Genomic DNA, 20,092 nt, shown 5'->3' with positions numbered 1-20,092 from the left:
GTGGTGGGAATCCTTGAGGAGTTCAGATCTGAGTCAGGGACCTTTTACCTGGAACAAGAACACAACTTTTTCCATAGGCTAGGATGAAATAAAAGACAGGAGCACAGAGTTCACAAAATGTCAACATTTAGAGAATCGATACATATTCAAAGTTCAAATGACCCAGCTCTTATAGCTATACATATTGATTTAAAGCAACTTAATATAATTTTATTTTCTTTTTTTTTTAATATATACACTTTCAAAGGTTTGTCAGGTGAGGTATGTAAACATTATCTAATGGAAACTCCTCTCCACATTTCCAACTGAGAATTCACAGCAGACAGTTCATTTTCCCAACTTGTGGCGCAGTACTTCCCATTCCCTACACCGACTGGGAATGCCGTCCCAAGCCACGACTCTCCCAGGTGCAGTCACCGGCTCCCACTTCCCACTGCTGGTCTGTACAGTTCACATTGCTTGGGCTCAAACATACAGTACCGGAAAGGAGGAATTTCAGCTCAGTGTCTAAAATCCATATAGAAACAAACAGAGAAACAAAACTCTCCCAGGGAAGCAGACACAGATGAAGGAAAAACATTTGCCATCAGGGTGGAGATAATATTTAACGGTTTTACATTTTAAGAAAAGAATTACTGTGTTGTTTCCTTTTTTCGTTTTTTTTTTTTTTTTCTTTTTTTACACACCTGTTCCGAGGGTGAAGGAAGCGTGGGACTGGTGAAGGGTCCTGCAGGGCTGGGACCCAGCAGCACCCCTCACTCCATCCTCAAAGTCAGAGACCCACCATCATAAAAGCAGATCCTGCTGACACTATCCCACACAGACAGCTGGACTGGAAGGTCAGAGCCAGCCCTCCAGGCAAAAAGGGGTTAACAAAGAAAAAAAAAAAATCTAAACCCACTTAAGTAAAAATTACCAAATGACCTCAAACCTCCTAGAAGGAGAATTAAAATTGCAGAATGATAAGCAAATGAGCAAATGACCTTCTGGAGCTGGCCCTACGACTAGCAGTGACAGCAGTTTGCTCCCTTGGGTCACCTGTACCCACAGAGGCAGTAATTCACTAGTGGGAGTTTGCTACTAGCAATTACCTACCCTACCCCGGTGGTTTTGGGGGGAGCTCCTTGGGGATGACAGCATCCCCCACTTTCTGCATCCCTGGGGACACTTCCTTGAGTACCTCCAGGTCTAGAGACCCCTCCACGTGCCATGCTGGACTGAGCCCCTGCTGGGAGCAGGGTTATTCCCACCTGGCCCTGAGCCCCAAGAGCCCCTGCCATCAAAGCAGACATTATTACTACAAATCTTATTGCTTGCAGTGCCCCCTGTCCTGGGGAACAGCCATCCTGGCTGGCCATGGAAGCTCATGGCCTCCCTGGGGACCGTGGCCATCGACCAGGTCTGACATCATCAAAACGAGATGAAGAGAGTTAATGCTTCAGCTTTGACGTGACATAAAACCAAACTGAACACCACCACCACCACCCACCCACCCCGCCCCGTCCCATCCCCCCACGCAATCACCAGCCCTTTGGTTGTGGCACGCTGGGCAATACAGCCCCACCAACCAACATACCAGTCAGAACGAGAACCTGTGAAAAGCCCATGAAATAAATATTTTAAAAACCTATTTACAATATTAGATCTGTAAGCATGAAGTGAGAGAAAAATGCTTTTTCCTGCCCCCAAAAAGCTTAAAAAGTAGATTAGCATCCTGCTGCCTAGCACAACACTATCTTACATGGCACCTACACATAATATATATTCACATTTCATTTTAAAATTAGGTACTCTTACAAACAGACTTAGAAAACATTGGCTAGCAATACAGCCCGTGGGACCGCCTGGCCTCCAGACCCATGTCACAAATGCTGGCCAGCTGCATCCCAGCTCCTTCGGCTGCCCCAAAGCTGCCAATGTGCCCTGAATCAAAACCACCAGCTGCCCTCTGCTGCCCTTTGGGGAGAAGGTGGAAGTGCTCGTGAGAGAGAGGGCTTGTCTGCGGGGAGGGGAGCAGGGAGGATGGGGACTGATTTCTGCTAAGCCTAGGGGTGAGCTTAATACAAACAAGAACTCCTGAGAACATCTTAGAACAGATGGATTCATTTCACAACCACCAAGCTAAAGGATGGGCCAAATGGATGCTACAACACACGGGGGGAACACACGCAACATGGGGACACCATAGCCTTGTGGTTTGCTCAAAAAACCTACTGCTACAAGAAAAGCTCCAGTGGCATTCCCTGTCAAGGAGGAGCCTATCCCCATCTTGCTCCTGGGCTGTCCAGGCTTACAGCCCAAGGATGCAGACCCAAGAACACCTTGGCTGGGGCTCAGCCCTCCTCCCCCGTCATGACTGCTGATGGTGGAAAGGTGAGAGCCCAACCTGGATGGCCACTCACACCTCCATGCTGCCTCAGGCACTACTTGTAGCCATGGAAGGCTGGGAGTCACAACTTTCTCAGTCACCTTCAACTGGGAATGCAGTTGAGGCTGAAAGTTTATGAGCTGGAGAGACAAAGTGTCCGTCAGCAAGTCTTAAAAACAGGGCACCAGTATACCTGACTGCATGTGTATTTCCTGGGAGGTTATTAGGAGCTGGCAGAGATTTTGGAAACATCAGCACTTCCAGAGGTGCCACAGGAGCTGCTGGGACATGGGCTAGGCTGCAGCTTTGCTCATCTGCACACCAGCAAAGAGTGGTGTGGCCAGCCAAGCCAGTCTGCTCAGTCCAGCCCTGCATGGCATCCCCAGGACTGAAGGGACAGGGGTGCAGAGAGCAGCAGAACAATTTCATCCTGCTCTCACAGCTCACGGACCTTGATCAGCAATGCAGCAGAAAGTTTGTCAGAAGCATCAGTGCCGACTGGTCGGCTCTTCAGAGAAGGTTTGCTGCAAATCTGTTTCCCTTACATGCTGGCAGGTGACTACAGAAACCCAACTGCACAGAGCGAACACTGGCAAACAGGACCTTGCCAGGGATGAGTAAGTGATGAATATAAACACCTGCCACACCTTGGGTACATATCACACACCCTGTCAGCAGGGAAACCCATTCCAGGGCTGGCTTTGCTAAACAAGATCTTAACAGCTACAGGTAGGAGGAACCATCCTGGGCTCGAACTGCTCTTGCTACAGCACCAACATAAATTTTGACTCTGAGCTTGGCAAACACAGCTCCTCCCAGTGGTTAATTAAGATGGACGGATCCTGAACATGTGAAGTGTGAAGACCCAGAGCTGCCGATGACAAGAAGAGAGAAAAAGGTAACCATGCAAATGAGAGAGCAGCGCTGGCAGCAGGGGAATAGTGAAGACATCTGTGGAGGTGCAGAGCTAAGAGGATGCTGCTCCTAGTTCAGGGACCAGGATGCATGATGAAGACTAGTTCCAATAGGATGAGAAAGTAGCCAGCAAGAAAAGCCAAAGTAACAGAAAGAGATCTGCTTTGTGGGTTGAAACTTGAAATCCAGAGCTGAAGAAATAGAGCAGGGAGCTGTGGGGTAGCCCAGGGAAAGATGAGCGCAGTGAGGCTGTGGATCTGAGGATGGCACTGTGGTAGTGCCAGTGGGCAACTCTGTGCCTGTAGCACATGGAAACACACTCCATGTCCATGTGGAATAAGGTACTAAATGATGTTATTTTTTCCATTCATTAAGCTCATCTGCAGCTCCTTGAGCATCCCTTGCATGATGTAAGAGCCACATTTATTGGTAACAGACTGCTCTAAAGCAGGGGCTGTGCCTCAGCAGCACATATCACTACTGCCTGTCAGGTACACTGTCGGAAAGCTCAGCACTCTGATCCCACCACTGCCTAAGCCAAGCAGTGCACACTGAACTGGGACAGATGCCCAGAAGCTGCTCCACTCCAGCACCAGTGACACCTGCTGTCCCCCAACCTTGCCATGCTCGAGCCAATTGGTGCTGGTGAAGCCCCAGGGTGCAGGAAGGCATCCAGGATTGGAGCAGCAGCACCCCATCTAGAAAGACTCTTTCCACTTGCTTTGTATAGAGTTTTATCCTAATGGGATTCCTGCTCCCAGAAGCACAGAAGACAGGGAGCAGGACAGCCTGCATTTACTGTTTGCCAGCAGCTAAAAGAATGAAGAATGAGGGAAGAGAGAGGGAAAGCCTCGAGGAGTGCGCAGTGCATGGTGACCGGTGCAGGCGCTTCAGGAGTGATGGTGAAGGACAGGGAGAGGGGATTTGCTGCAGGGGAATGGTGTGAGGAGCAAAGGTAAGAGGTGTACTCACATGCACACTGGGCCCAGGGGAAGGAGGGGAAATCTGGGCCCATGTGGCTGGGCCCCAGCCAGAGGCTAGAGAAGGACCATAAGCAGGGATGGAGAAGCAAGAGGGAAAGACACCCTGCAAAAGATCAGTCACCCTGTACAGATCAGTCACTTAACTGCCATCAGTGCCCTCCTGCCTTACACACCCCTTGAAATGCTTTTAAATATTTTCTGATGGGATGTCTGACATATTTAATGCATGCAGTAAAAATTAAAGTAATAGATAACTTCATATTAATCTGTACAGGGACTGACAGGCTAGATTTAATCACTTGCTAGCTGTTCAGAGAGTTAACTTATTCTAGCACAATTCAAAGGAAAGGCAAAGGATTTTTTTTTTTTTTTTTTTTTAAATCAGCCATTTCACAGTAAGAGAAAAATGTGCCGCAGCATTGTGTGTGTCAATGCTTGGGAAAGGGAGTACCAGCAAGAGAGCCAGAGGTGCTCTGTGAGGGGCGTGCAAATCAAACACCTGGTTTCATCTTCTGTACTAAAGGGGTTCAATGAAAGATTTTAACACAATTATCTGCCTTTCACCTCCAGTGTCCAGGCTTTGAGATCTGGGGTTCAATGCCAACCATGAAAAGCAATTCCCTTTGCAGCCAATCCCTTTCCAGCCTCTGCTACCAGGGCCAGCATCTCTTGAATTCATGGGCTGCACCAAAGCCTTGCTCTCATCAGGGACAAGCAGCTGAGCAAGGACCAGCACGGCAGCTGTTAAAGGTCTGGCAGCCTCAGGGTCCACACAGTGCCCTGACAGGCACTGCTGCTTTATGTGTGGAAAGAGGCTGGCACTGGGATTCCTGCAAATGGACTCTGCAGCAATGTGAAAGTGAAGCTGTGGGGGTTCAATGGCTGAGCAGGGGCCTTTCCCTAGCACAGACCATAGCCCTCCCTAGCTGCTGGTCATATCTGCCCAGCAGAACCAACACACACACTCCATGCACTTCTGACAGGTTTTTCTAAGAGAAGACAGGCACTATGACCCTGTTCTGTGACACAGGCAAGGACAAACCTCCCACACCTTGCTAGTAAAAGGGTGAAATGGAAATTGTGGTAAAAAATTAACACAAGGGAGTCCCTTATCCCAACCTTATTTCATCTGCAAATCCTGGCTTAGGAGAGCACTAGGCAAGACATGCACAAAAGCACAAGGTGAGGGCCAGAGTTCCCCTCCTGCAGAGCACCAACATTAGGAACTCAAGCCCTTAAAAAGGGAGAGATTCAACCTTCAGTGAAGCACTGCAGAAAAGCTTTGCCATCAGAGACCACAGAAATCACCACAAGGACAGGGAAATAGAAGGAAGTCTGTCCAAAAGCAGAGCATGACAAGACTGGTTCATCCCTGAAGCCAGCAAGAAAAAAGACAGACACAGCCCAGCACACCCAGGTGGCAGCAGTGGATGTGGCAGCCTGGCGTGCCCACGGCATCTCCTCAGCCTGAGCGGGCTCTCCCCACCCACGGGCTGTGCAGTGAGGAGCAGGCAGCCATCAGCAGTACACACACCAGTAGCTACTTCACATTCTCAAGCAGGTAAAAGTCTGGGACACCAGCAACTGCTACCAGCAAACCGACAAAGGACAGACTCGCCTTTCTCTCCCTTAGTGATGTGAAATGGTTTTGGTTTTGCTTTAAATGCCACTAAGAAGACAGACAGAAGGAGGACTCTGAAAGAAAGGGAAATGTTTGTGTGCACCCAAAGGCTGACAAAAGCTACTTCATGTGCACGAAGGTGGTTTTCTTTCTGCTACAGTACAAGTGCTTGTGCCTCAAGTATAAAACGCAAGCCTCCAAATCACACAGACTAGCTTCTTATTTTTATTTTTAAAGTGATAAATAAGGCACTGTACTTTTAACAAAAACTGCCTGGTTCCAAGTTTAAAAGAACTCAAGGAACGTTCAAAAACTGCAGAAACTTCCTTCTGAACAGCAGAGCCAGACAGACCAACCTCTTCTCTGTCCAAGACACATCTGCTGATGCCTAAAATCATGGGCGTTATCCTTTAACTGCGGATTTTTAAAGGCTTGCTACAGCTTATAAAAGCAGCTTTAGTTAATGCATGGTAAAGGATTACTACTATACATCAGTTTTGTACATGGCTACCGGTTCTTTGCTATTTCGGGTCCAGTCGTGAGCGTTTGCTGTGCGAACAGTCCACTTTTGCCCTCAGCTTCCTCTTGCCCTGAGACACACTGTTCTCCTGCATCTTCTTCATGGACCTTGTCAGGGTCTTCCCACTGCTGTGCTTCTTGTTAGCCATCTTCTGTGACCGCGTGGAGGACTCCTCCAGGGGCTTCTGCTTTGGGGACTTGGACAGCTCCTCATGACTGGGAGGCAGCATGGCCCGTCTGCTCGTGTTCTCCTTGCCCTTCCGCACGGGGAGTCGCATCTTCTCCAGCTGCTTTTTCGGGACTCTCTTCTCTTTCAAAGACATTTTTCTGGCCAGTTTATTGCTCTTCTCCATGGCAGTCTGCTTTCGGGTGGCAGGAGATTTTGCACTGACCTCTGAATGCTTTATTTTACTGGCCTTCTTAGCGGGCAGCTTGTCCTTGGTGGAGGAGCTGGATCGCTCCTGGGTGCTCCCACTCTCCTTCAGCATCTTCTTCTTCTTGCTGAGCTGGAGGTCGACTTTGGGCAAGGGATCCTCTTGGGACTTGCTCTTCCCCTTCCGCCCCTTCCCCATTCCATCCACTGAGGGAGATTTAGAAGGAAAGGCAGCTGCTTTGATCTGCAAGGCCAACTTTGGAGACATCAGGGGGTTGATGCACACACTCTTCTGGCTCTGCTTGCTCTCCAGGGACAGATGGTCCCCTGGACCATCACTGCGCTTCTCTGCCTTCACGATGCGCTGCTGAGCTCGCAGCTTGCCCCGAAGATTGGAGTACTTGCGCAGGATCCTGGTGCTGGCCTGTGTGGGCAAGCTGAGGGCAGGCTGGATGGTTTTGTCTTCACTCAGCTCCTTGGTGCTGGAATCAGTGGGAGACGTCTGGCTGGGAGCGGTGGCTTCTTCAGCCTCTGCTTTATCAGCATTCTCACGAATTTTGGCCCAAAGCTTTTGGTTCTTCAGGTTATTCCGAGCCGGGGTAGTGGCAGCAAACTTCTTGAGATGTTTTTTCAAACGTTCAGCTTGTAGTGAGCTGGGGTAGAGACTAGATGAAGAATATTTCTGCATGGGGACTTTCATGGGGGGAATCTCCCCTGGGAGACGGGTGTTGAGTTTCTTCACAATCACTAGAGACCTGGTTTCAGTTGTCTCCAGAAACCACTGGCATATGTCAGACAGCTTAAAGGCCTTCATAAACAGCATCTGCACAGGAGAAAGCTTCTGCACTTCCAGTGAGCCTCTGCTTTTCCGTGTTCTTTTCTTGCTTTTCCAAATCTCTTTCAGTTTGTCAGCTTTGTTCTTTACCTTGGGGGTTGGCTGGACCTCCTTCTCCAGCTGAATCCAGCCCTTCTGGATTTTCATGTATTGAGTGTTGAACTCAGCAATGAGCTCCTGGTTCTCCTCTTCAGCACACCACTCCATGAACTTTGGTTTGCTGTCAGCCACGTCTATATCCTCCAGTGCTGGGCAATCATGATTCCCTGAACTCTGTTCATCCCTCAGTTTGGGGATTGCTTGCATAGACTCCTTCCCTGGTGTGTTCTTTTTTGCACTGTCTTCAGGTGCGGGTGCATGTCGTAAATTATAAAACTGCAGAGCAACCTTTTTGTGCTTTGCAGTTTTTGCTGGAAGATGCTTGCTTCCACCTCTGCTGCTGGGACATGGAGGTAAATTGGTCACCAGCTCATAGTTCACTGGCTTGCCCAGATCCCTGGCACTGTCAGAGCTCTCCTTGTCCTTTGCGCTGGCATTGACTGGTTTCACATCCACTTGCTCAGCATCATTTGCAGGAACACTTGTCTCTGGAGGAAGAAGAATGTTTTTCTTCTCAGAATCAGCCTGGATGCTGATTTCCAGCATCTCACCCGGTTGACTTTGGCTGCTGTTAGCAAAGGAGTCATCTTTAGAGGTATTTTCTCCCTCTGCAGCAGTCTCTTTTGCTAAGATGCTTTTATAGGTTTGTCTGGTAGTGACACCATTCTCCCTGCCTGCCTGCTGCTGAGTGATGCTCTCTGGAGCCTGGCCAATGCCTGGCCCTTCACTGGCTTTGAGCAGCACATTGGGGAAGCAGTCATTTGGGAAGTGCATGGATGCTGCCTCATCCAGCTGCACTTCACTCTTGAACCGCTTTGTGCCAGGGCTCTTGGAGAGTTTGATCTGAAGGCAAGGAAGCTGCACAGAGCTGGAAGAAGCAGAGTCCTCAGCACTGCTCTCGGCAGGTGACTGGGATTGTTGGCTTCGGAGACACCGGTCTGATGCCACTAGTGCTCTCCTGCTTTTCTTTCGTTTCTTGTCTAGACTGTCTTTGGAAGAGACAGAGTCTGAGCTGTTTGGGTCGGGTGGCAGTTCCCCTTCAGTGGGCTCTTTTTCATCTGCTGTGTTGTTATTCTGCATTGTCTCCACTTCCAATGTTTCGGGGAGAGGTGTGCTGATGAGCACAGCATCCTCTTGCGCAAGAGGGCTGTCACCCACCATGACCAATGATTCGGTTTCTGGTTTAGCATTGATGCTTTTGTTCACATCCCCACACTGCAAAGTGGCAGGGGGCTCCAGGGTGCTCTCCCCATCCATGTTAGCAGGGGGCTCATCAGGAGCCTGCGAGCTTGGAGAGCATGGGGAGGGCTCTGCCAGACACTGCCCACAGAGCTCAGCATCCCCTGAGCCTGGAAGCTGGACAGGATCCCTGGCACCATCACAGGGCAGAGGTGTTGTGTCTGTAGCGGCAGAGGGCTGTGAGGAGGACTTTGGCTCTGGGCTGGAAGGGCAGTCTGGAATAGTTTGTATATCAGTGCCTGGACAACCTTCCTCCTCACTGTGTGCTTTTGGGCCTGAAAAGGCAGTAATATCAGCAGCCTGCCTGCTGCTGCTGCCATCCCCAGAGGAGCCCAGGCTACTGCCAGCCTCCCAGGTGACAGTGCCTCCCACTGTCATCCCCCCTCCTTCAGCAGGAGGGGACCCAGGTGGTGGTGAGCTGGCCAAGCTGTCCTCCTTCTGGGGGCTGGGTGGAGCAGAGAGGGAGAAGAACGGCATGGCCACGGCAGCTTCCCTTGATCGCAATGCTCGGGTATCCCGGAGCTGCACAGAGCCCAGCTCAGCCCTCTCTTTCATTTCTTGGCTGGTTGGTGCCACTTTAGCCAGGAGCCTCAGGGAAACCCTCTTCTCACCCTCCCGTGCTGCCCCCACAGACCCCTCCACTGAGGGCACCAGGGGTGGCTTCGCACTTACGAGGGTCTCTGTTCGCAGCGCCGGGCTGCTCGCCCTCTCCTCCGCCCGGGAGCTCTTCACCAGCGTGCGGACAGTGGGGAGCTCGCAGCACTCCCCATTGAAGTAATACCCGCGGGTGCTCTTCCTCGCCGTCCTGCGGGACGACACCAGCCGCTGGGTCTCGAAATGGCACTCGGTGATGGGCTGGCTGATGTACACCACGTCGCACTGGTTGTCATAGTCATTGATCCTCAGCCCCGATGCCTTCTTGCTCTTCCGAGAGGACCTGAGGGAGGCTGCCTTGGCGCGGGGGTGCCCACCGGGGGTCCGGTGTGCGGCTGGCACGGCGCCAGTGGGCAGCCAGCCCTCTTTGGATTTGTCGAGCGTGCCCTTGTCAGCAGGGTGCAGCTGGCAGCCTGCCTTGCCCTTGGCCATGGCATGCAGGTGGTTTTCTTGCTTTGGTCTCACATCTTGTTCTTTTGCGTCTAAGTCCTGGTGCAAAGATGCTTTCGAGCTGCATTGCAAAGTGTTCTCTTTGTCGGCTCTGCGAGGTGCAAAGCCGGGATCCCAGGACTCCTCTGGGAGAGCCCTGAAAGAGCTCTTTTGGGACCCCAGACAGCTGTCTAAGCTGTCCTCGCTGCTATTCACATTTGCCACTTTGACTGAGATATAACCTTCCATGAGAGTCTTACCTGCTAACTGCTCTTTATTATCCTCACACTTCCTGATGCCGGCTTCTTGTTCATGTCCAGCAGCTTGCTGCCCTTCCAGGCTCTTTGTGGTATGATGGAAATTCAAAGAGGAAGAGTTCAACGTGCTGAGGTATCCTTGGGTGGGGCTATCCTTTGGACTAGCAGAGCGAAGCCTGGTGATGGGGAGCTCGCAGAAGTCCCTTCTCAAAGCAGGACTGGAGTTCTCTGCTCTGTCCAGAGACTTCAGCTCCACTGGCTGCTTTGGGGCTTGTCCCGTAACATGCAGGGAGCCATCAGCCCCTGACTGTCCTGGGTCCAATGTAGAAGGGAGCTTTGATTCAGTACAAGTAGCACCCTTATCCTGATTTTCAGTGCTTCGCTGGCTACAACCAGAGCCACAAGTAGCGGCCTCCATGCTCTCAGATTCGGATGACTGCTGGCCGTCAGAGTCTGGTTGTACTTCAGTGTATATGTCGTTTAGCACACGAATGAACTGCTTCTGGTGATGTGTACACAGTCTGACCATAAATTTTTCCAGTGGAGACTTCGGCTGATTGTTAGAGTCTATTGCTATTGTCTCTGCTGCATCCTCACTAGAGAGACAAAGAGAGAAACAGTCAGTAACATGTCCCAGGGAACATTAGTTCATGCTGCAAAAGCAGAATAACCCTTCTCCTCCCAGTCAGGCACATCACTTGCCCGACCTCCAGGTGAGATTAAGCATCCTGTTTTCCTTCACTCCCAGCATGCAGACTTACATGTGCACACTGCTGGCAGGACACAGACTGCACTTTTGTTTGTCTGCCACCGCCAGAGCACTCATAATTACACTTCTGCCTAGGATATCCCAGTGTGTAGGCACCATGTCACATGTTCAAAGCAAACCTAAAAAGAATCAGACTTAGTATCTGCATGGCACCTGGTGTAGAAGGCCCAGCATTTCTATGATGGCTGCACACCTCTGGTCCCTCACTCTGCTCTGCTAGGCTGGGTGGGAGCAGAGCAGCATCCCAGCTGGGCATCCAGATGCCAGGAATCTTCAGCTACTCTAAGTCTTAAAATTTTGCTTACATCTCAGTGGCAGAAGATGGGTCTGGGGCCAAACTGAGCAGATCTGAGCCTCTTCTGTAGTCAGCACAGAAATTCTGGTGAGCTCCAAGCATGCAGGCAGCAAGGCACCCTTGGTGTCATGCCATTTGCACTGACATTTGATAAGCTGCTATTTAATAAAGTGTTCCTGCAGCTGATGGGCTGCCAGCACACAGTGGTTGCGCAGAAAGTTGAGCTTCTACAGCACAGGGTCACTGCCACTAGCTAGCGCTCAAACCCAGGCCATTATCAGTTACCTGCTTGGCAGAGGCAATTAATTAGGACTTACTGGTGGAGAGGTTAAGGGATAATTACCCAGTGTTTGCATGAACGCATCATGAGTGCCATGCCAGGTGCTGTTATCGAGACCATATCTGTTCCCAACGGCAGCACAGGCGATTCCCACCCAGTCCTGACCACATCGAGAGGGCCCCACACTGCCTGACACAGGATCTTTACTAGTAAAATAGCGTTGCTTTGCAGCAACACTTGCACTTTGCACCTCCTGGCCTTGTACTGGAGGAGTGAAAGTCCTTTCTCCCCTACAGCCTTTCTCTGCCTGTCCCCCCCACCCCCCCCAGCATCAGACACCAATCTTGCTCACTCAGCTGGGTCAAGGGGGGCAACGCTTATAAAAGGGTTCAGGGCCAGGGAGGAGAAAAGCAGCTTCATCTGGAGTGGGTTTTCCCACTCCATGCTGCCAGGCACAGGGCTCAACAGGTGGATGAGGAGGAAGAGCTCCAGTTTGGAGGAGCCATCAGCAGAGAAATGGAGCAGGGAAAACCAGTGGCCAGAGCCAGCTGTTTTCAGTGGCATCAGGCATGCCAGAGCCAGCCCTGGGCAGCCCTCACCTGCTCCTTACTTACTACTTGCTGGCTGCTTTCTTTGAACTGACACATACCAGGGAGGCACCTCCAGTGCCCTGATTCCCCGGGCTGGTGGGGACACCTGGAGCCACTTCAGACTCAGGGCTGACCAGGTCTCCTCTTTGCCCAGAAATGCCAGGCTGTAGCCAAGCCTGCCCTGAGCAGCTGCTACCCAGCCCTTTGCTTTCCAGTTTGCCCAGGCGTAACATATTTTACACGTTTGCCTCTCAAGCCCAGCCTCTCAGTTTTCTTAAAGGCTTCTTAGGCAGGGTTTTCCTAAAACCACCTGGAAAGGTTGAGCAAGCTCAGCTTGCCGAATGTGTCCCGGCACCTCTCAGTTTTCTTAAAGGCTTCTTAGGCAGGGTTTTCCTAAAACCACCTGGAAAGGTTGAGCAAGCTCAGCTTGCCGAATGTGTCCCGGCACCTCCAGAACATACTCCCGGGGTTAGCAATAAACAACGTACCTGGAGACTGCTTTACTACACCCAGGGGAGAAAAATGCCCTCCAGCAACCGTCTGAACTGGTCCTACCAGGCGCTGCGACGGCTTTCAATTTGGAACGTCTGGGATTAGTTTAAATAAAAATACTCAGGTACACCCTGGCCCCTCTCCAGAGCTCTGCATGGGAAGGGTTATGTCAGCCAGGATCTCTTACACGGCCCAGCTCCTCCCCTCGCTCTGCTGAATAACAAAAGGGGATAAAAAAACCTTTCAACCCCCTGGGCTTGGAGCAGGGGGCTTTTCGAAGAGGCAGAGCTCAGCGTAATCTTTTTTCCACCTTTGCAAAGAGGGCGGTAACTCCCCTTACCTACTCACAAGCCCAGCTCTGCAGTGAAGCAGCCATCTTCCCCCGGGAAGACTGAATTCGTAACGACAGCAGCAGAGCTGGGGCCCTGCCCTGGCCCCCCGCCACTGCCACGCTCCCTGGGCAGCTGTGGGAAGGGATCATGGTGGCAAAACAACCATCTCACTCCTTGCTGAGGCACCTTCGGGTGCTACACTCCATGACTGTGAAGGAAGAAGCCATGGCATAGGCAAAGTGATTGCCCAGGTGGGTGGCAAGAAAGGAAAGCCTGGGTGATGCCTGGCGAGGAGGAGGTTGCAAACCTGTGTACAGAGCTGCTCCTCTCCTGGTCTGGGAGAAGGGACCAAAGGGGCTGGGGACTGTCCTTTCCTGCCTTGCAGCCGTGATGCCGAGCACAGTCAGCGCAGGTCATGCCTGCTTTGCACAGGCGTGTGGGACAGAAAAGATTCATGTCCTGCTTGTATGGCAGAGAGTATCTTGGCTCCCTGATCCTGAAGGTTCCAGTGGCATTTCTGCCTTGCCTTTCACCTAGTTTCTTCCTCTGAAGTATGACTGAGGCCTTCATGCTCATTGTCACCTTATTTGCCCTACTGTACTCCATGGAGACAATCAGAGATACACAGAGCTTGTCAAGCTATAAATTTAAAAAAACTGAGATAAATATTTTTCCTGCTTGATAAAGGAAATAAATCCATTCAGTTTTGATGCCCTTTCTACTTAGAAGACCCATCTCACACTCAGTGACACAGTTCACCTGGCATATTGTGTTCTGGTGTCACGCCACTTCAGCTCAAAGACAGGCTGCAACTTCTCACCTTGAGCTCATCTGCTCCTTCCCCAGTCCATCCCTGTTTGGTTACTGCAGGCAGCATTGCCTTTTTCTAGGTGTCTAAGGATAACCTTGGGGCAGAGCTTTCACTGCCACCTGCAGTCAGGCTCTGAGGGTGGCTAGGTCCCAGCTCTGTCCTTCCTCTCCCTGTGCCCCCAAGGGTGCTGAGCAGCAGCCTCTCCATCCCCAGATCTCACAGACACACAGGGTTCTGTGCTCCCTGTGGCCTGCCAATCTGTGTGCCTTGGTACCTATCCAGCATTTCCCACTATTCCTGTCTGTTCTGGCTATCACTAATAAATAAAACATGCCTATGGACATTCTCTTGTGAGGCAGCTGATGGATGCACGATTGACCACATGCTCCCTACTTAAGGCAGTTTTGGAGAAGAGCTTGTTTCTGGCTCACACGTAACAGTAGAGTTACATCCAGTGCCCCACATTTTCAAGCAGAGTTGCTTATGGACAGTACAAACGGTTGCAGAGAAACTATTTTTTTATGTGGCTTATCAGAATAGAGAGAGGTGAGCTGACTGCAGAGCTGAAGTGTCTTTCTGGGGCAAGTTGCTGAGTGCAAAAAAGTTCCTCAGCCTGGCAAAAGCACAGCAGGAGCTAAAGACTGACTGGTAAACACAGAGTATGGGAATTGGGAACATGGTTTTAAACAGGAGGAAAACTTATTCTCAGGAGGCAGCAAGTCCTGCCTCTGAAGAGGCAGGCAGGCAGAGTCCTGCCTTTTGGGAGAGACAGGCCAGCCCAACAGAAGCTGCTGGGCTGGAAAGACCAGCGAGGGAGCCCAGGGCTGCCCATCCCACCAACAACCTCCTTCTTGGTGCCTGTACTCACCCCTTCCCACAGGGCTTGGCCCAGGGTTCTCCTAGGTTTGGGTGTGCATGAGGAATGAGCCATCTCTCTCAAGGGTTGGAAAAGCCACAAGCCAAAAGGAGATTCACAACCAGTGAGAGACTATCTGAGGACCCTTTATGCCTCTAGCCAAGCTGTAAGTGCAGTCATAAAGCTGTATGGGGTCCCCAGCAGGATTCACTGTAATGGGAGAGACAGCCCACCTGTCACTGAGCTTTCCTGCAGAGCCTGGGACATGGCAGGTCTGCCCTTTCTGCCCAACAGCCTCGAATGCTGCCTTCACCAGGCTGCAGCTGCCAGATCTCCTCTGGTCCTGTGCCCCAACATCCTCCTTCCAGCCCCACTGCACACGTCACCCTGGGCCAGCAGAAAACAACCCCAGCATCCCAAGTGAATTTTATCACCAGAGCCCCTCACTACCTCGCAGCCCTTCTCCATTTCCCAGGGCAGCCCTGTTCTCTTCCCCTTCCCTGCCTGCCACAGAAGGTGTCAGAGGCATCAAGGGGCAGGAGCTGTCAGAGGCACAAGCGGAGCTGTTGCTACGCAACCCCGGCGGTGCAGCAATTAATGCTGGGGAAAACGTGCTGCGCTCTGAAGCTATTTGCATAGCTGCGTGCTGCAATACATTTGTTTGCATTGTGCCTCCACTGTTTAGTGGAGTTTAAAGTCAACCCTCCCCCAGCTCTTGCTGGAGGGGACCTGGGGCTTCCAACAAAGGCCACGCGGTTGGGGATGAAGGGGCTGGGGGAAGGCAGAGGTTTGTCAGCCCATAACACCTATAGACTGCACAGACAGAGGATTTACAGTATGGGGTGGAAGGGCCAAGTTATCTCTGGTTCTTCCTACACAGCCTGAGGAGCTTTTCCCAGCTCATGCAGTGCCCCCAGCCCACTGCTGGGGTTGTCACATCTCTTCCTTCCTGTTGTACCAGGGTGACACTGCTTGCTCTGCTTGTGAATGACATAAAAAAAGAGTTTTAGGAGCAGCCCAGCCTGCCTCTGATTCTACAGTGTATTTGGGCAGGGAGCAAGAGGGGAAGAAAGAAAGGGAGAAAGAAATCAGCTGGTTCATACCAACCTACCTGGGAAGCCGGTCTCCAAAAACCTGTCAATTGCCAACTGCAATCTTCTGGTTTGCCCACCCCAAGTTTCTCACTATTGAACATGAAGCCTGTACCCTTTTTGGGTTTCTTTTTTTAGCCCTCGAACATTGGTTTGATTAATTATAAGTTTACAGGTATGTTTTGTACCTCAGAGGCACAAGAAGCAGCAGCAGAACAAAAGTTCAAGGCTAAGTGTTTCTGTTCCTTTCAGACCACTCTAAGCACCAGGATTATAGTTCTGTAAAAGAAACAAAACATAGCCATAAACTTATAAAATCCAATTCAGTATTTTTACAGGGATGACCTTTCCCCTCCCTCTCCTGCTGCCACACAGCTGACTCTGTGCCAGTCGGCAGAGAGGTGCCTTGCACCACCCAAAAACAGAAGTACCACTTGAGTACCCCATCAAGCTGAAGGGTGTCTTGGAAACCTGACTAAAAGCAGAGATTTGAGAAACATAGATGACTAAGAAGAAAGACTAACTAGTGAGCAATGCCATCCATCATCTGAACTCAAGGCACTGACCATGCCCACTGTGAGCCCAAAGTCTGAGGCAGCATCTCACTGCCCTTGGGTGGCACCTCCAGCCCTGCTGGTTTCAACCACTTAATTTATTTTTCAGGGTGAGTGGAAATGCCTTTTTGAGGGGTAGCAAAGGAAGAACAGCCTCTTAAAGGGGACCTGCTCACTGCTGGCAGCCAGGTGAGCTGACCCCAGCCCCAGGGGCGCAGTGAATCCTGCATGCTAAGCCTGCACTTGGAAGGGGCTGTGCTGTGGGTTCCCAAGGAGAGGCTTGCTTTGTCTGTGCTGGAGGGCTGCATGCAGAGATCTTACCCAGCAGAAGGGGGAAATGGGTTCTCTGCCAGCCCCAGTTCAGCTTGCTGGAATGGCCGTGCAAAAGCAAACATGCTGGGAAAGGCGTGGAACCGTCTGACTGGACTCAAACCCATCCCCACCCATGCCTCCAGCACAGACCTCAGCCCTTGAGAGGTGCAGGACGCGTTTCCTTCTGCTGCCAGAATGGATGTGGTGATCCCTTGAAAGGGATGGGCAAATCAGCCGTGGGCACGAACAGTGTAAGCCACTGAAGCAAGATTTTCTGGAGCTCATCTTTCAAAGCCCCAATTAAAGGCTGACACTGGATGCACCAGTTTAAATGCCTGTATTTCAATCCTCAGAAATATGCCTGGCACCTCACACTCCCCACACAGATGAATGAGTCCCTTCACACCTCTGTGGGTGCTACAGTAATTCTCTCTCACTGCACTAAAAAAAAATAGAAAAGCAGCATGCAAAGAGCTGTGGCTCCACATAACAGCTAGGAAGGAGAAAAAGCACTTTCCTTCTCTAAATTAAAAGCTGAAGTTGTGCAAAGCACAGCCAAAATAACTATGAAAATATTGCTGCCAGGGCCTCAAGGCCCCTGAATTTACTCCGTCCTTGGTGACGCACATGGGGATGGACTGAGCTTGTATTTCAACTGAAAAGCAGGAAGAAAGAAGTTATAGATGGGTTTTGTTTGGCTGGGTTTTTTTGTCAGCTGCATGTATTCATCAACGTATCCAGGTTGTACAATCAGTCAACTGGCTGGACAAATAACAGACATCCATTATAAATTCAGACTTTTAACCCTTCAGAGTAGTGTCTTTTTTTTTATTTATTTTTTAAACTAGTTAAACATTAAAAATCCCTTCTCCCCACCTGTGACCAAATGGAAATCAAACAAACCAAAGTTGGTTTTAAGAAAAACCCAATAGCAGCCTCAAATAAGTTTTGCTTTTTTATATTCTTGTCATAACTTCCTCGACTCCCATCTTCCCCAAAACCCAACTGTATTTTATAGTAGTTTATCATCTCTGTGATACTTCTAATACAATTAATGACTAATTAAAAATTTTACCACTGAGCTATTCCTTTAAAACCAAGGGAAATTTATCACATTGGAAATACTATTCTACATACCAACTTTCAAACCCTTTCCAGAACTGTCCTTGCTAATTTTTCTAATTATCAAGATCATTTGGGATCTTCCCTTTAAGGAAAAAAAAATTACCGTGACTGTTTCTTTCTGAGGCAGTACCCAGAATCTTTGCTGAGCTAGGTGCTCCAAAAGGATAGATAGCACCAGAAGACCAGAATAGATAGAAAAACAGACAGCACCAGAAGACAGATAACAAAAGCATGCAGGGCAAAAAAAAAAAAGTTCTTACAATGATTTTCACGGCTTTGCACGTTTTAAAAAAAGCAGCACCCAGTTAAGAGAAGGGAGAATAAACCTCAGGGACTGTGGAGTAGGGAGAGATGCCCTGAGTATCTTTAACAGTCCCAGGAAGACATACTGGCTCTGAACCTGAGGTGACACTGGTGTATGGCCTCTCCCCTGCTCTGAGTCCTTCGCTGTCAGTTCCTGTCTGTCCTGCAGCACACTGGGGACAAAGTTCTCCCTCCCCAACCTTCAGACATGCACAAGGTCAGCTGGAGTCACTGCAACTGCAGAGGTTCAACAACCAGCAAATTCCCACTGAAGGTGCACTCATCTGCAGTAAATGAGGGCTTGTGAGAAGGATAGGCTGTGCTGTGAGAAATTCCACCTTCTCCTCCTAAGCTGAATGTACACTGAAAGGTGGAAGAAAACTCAAATGCGTTGGACACCCTCCTCTAAGACTTTCCTGGTCCCACCTCCAACAGACATGTTGCCATGCACAGCCACTGCCTACTTCTAGAAGTCTTCAAGGATTTCAAATTCTGCAATTATCCAGGTTGGGTTTCTTTTCCAACATGGATATGAAAAACCAAATGCAGGAGCTAGGTAGAGCACTCACTAGAGTTAACCACACTCAGCACAGCCTGGCTGCCAAAGCTTGGGAGGGGCTAGTGGAGACATCTGGAGAGAGAGGGTATCCTGGGTGTAATTAACAGATGTTGGGGGATATGACCCCATTTCAGATAACCTGGAGATTCAGATAATTGGGCCTCAGATAATCAAGGCCACATTCTTAATAGAAACAGTACCACAACTCCTAACGGCTGCACTCCCCACGTGCCAATGCCATCCCTCCTTGCATGGGAATGCCTGGTGAAATATGAATTAGCGATTTTATACATGCCCATACTCTCTGTCAGCTGCTGGGCTGAGCAGCAAAGCCTATTTCTGATGCACCACTTTGGATGGCTGCTTGGGAAATAGGTTAAGGCAGAGATGTGGATTGCAGCCCTGGATGCCTGGGGACAAGGCTGTCTCAGAGCTGACGGGCTAGGTAAGCTCTATTTTGAAAGTGGGTTAATTTAGCTGCCATTCAACTACCATTAAATGATGTAGGTTAATTTTATAGTCAGATAACTATTAAGAAACCAAAACATAAGGCAGGAAATGTGTCTATGCATACCAGTGAGGAGAGATTTCCTCTGCGCTAATGCACAGCCCTCCCCTTCAGCTCAAACCTCTCATCCTTCCATTTCTGCACATCCCTCACATCTTTTTTTTTTTTTTTTTAACCCTTGTCATTACAGACCCTTGTCCTTCCTCCCTCCCTTAAGAGAGTCTATTCTTCCTCTCAAAAATTCACCTTGATATCCTGGCCCGCAATTATTTTTCTCCTTTGCTTGTATTGTCACACATCTCAATGCTAGAGGAAGACTAACAAATCCAAACCACATCTGACTCTGGTAAATGTCCACTAAGAAAGGTTCCATCTTCCCCCACACAGCCAGTATTTGTGAAGCTATGTAGTAAATTGAGGTAGAGAACTACAGCTTGCTTAGTATGTAACATTCCATCACTACTAATACACCCAGTTTACTTTAGGGGTATTTACCACATTTAAAGCTTCCTCAATTGGCATTTTACCCTTTATAAATGGATGCTGTAGTTGAAATGTACTTTATCTCTGTGCGACTTTCCTTTCCACAGCATAATGATAGGTATTGTTTGTTTCTTTATATTGGTGACAAAGCCCATCAATTGCTGGTTTGTCATCAAAGGAAAAATAAAACGAAAAAAAATATCAACAACAGCTTATGCCTGCAAAGGAACAGATCCTTTGGAAAAAGCAGAGGTGACTCATCACTCCTCACGTGCAGCAAGGAAGGAGCAAACATCATAGCTCTGCAGATCCCCCCAGGATGCCTTCACAGATTGCCTCCCTCTGACTTCTGTGCTTTCCTGGTCCCTCCAGCAGGAAAATGAGTCCCTAACCTTCGCAGAGAAAGCCAAAGCGATGATGACCCATTAGCACATGCTGCC

General features: G+C 49.8%; 1 protein-coding gene across 1 annotated transcript in view; it reads right to left on the bottom strand.

The window, feature by feature from the left end:
- Positions 1 to 1,518: 1,518 nt before the first annotated feature.
- The window catches only part of LCOR (ligand dependent nuclear receptor corepressor), a 58,375-nt gene continuing 39,801 nt past the window's right edge, over positions 1,519 to 20,092 (bottom strand). The window contains exon 6 of the mRNA XM_066191078.1: positions 1,519 to 10,888. Coding sequence (XP_066047175.1) covers positions 6,409 to 10,888 — 4,480 coding nt within the window. The 3' untranslated portion in view covers positions 1,519 to 6,408. The remainder of the gene's footprint in view (positions 10,889 to 20,092) is intronic.

The sequence above is a fragment of the Chamaea fasciata genome, unplaced genomic scaffold, assembly GCF_029207755.1.
Source record: "Chamaea fasciata isolate MVZ Bird 193981 ecotype frontalis unplaced genomic scaffold, bChaFas1.0.hap1 SCAF_9, whole genome shotgun sequence".
NCBI lineage: Eukaryota > Metazoa > Chordata > Aves > Passeriformes > Sylviidae > Chamaea > Chamaea fasciata.
This window is presented reverse-complemented; position numbering and strand designations above follow the sequence as displayed.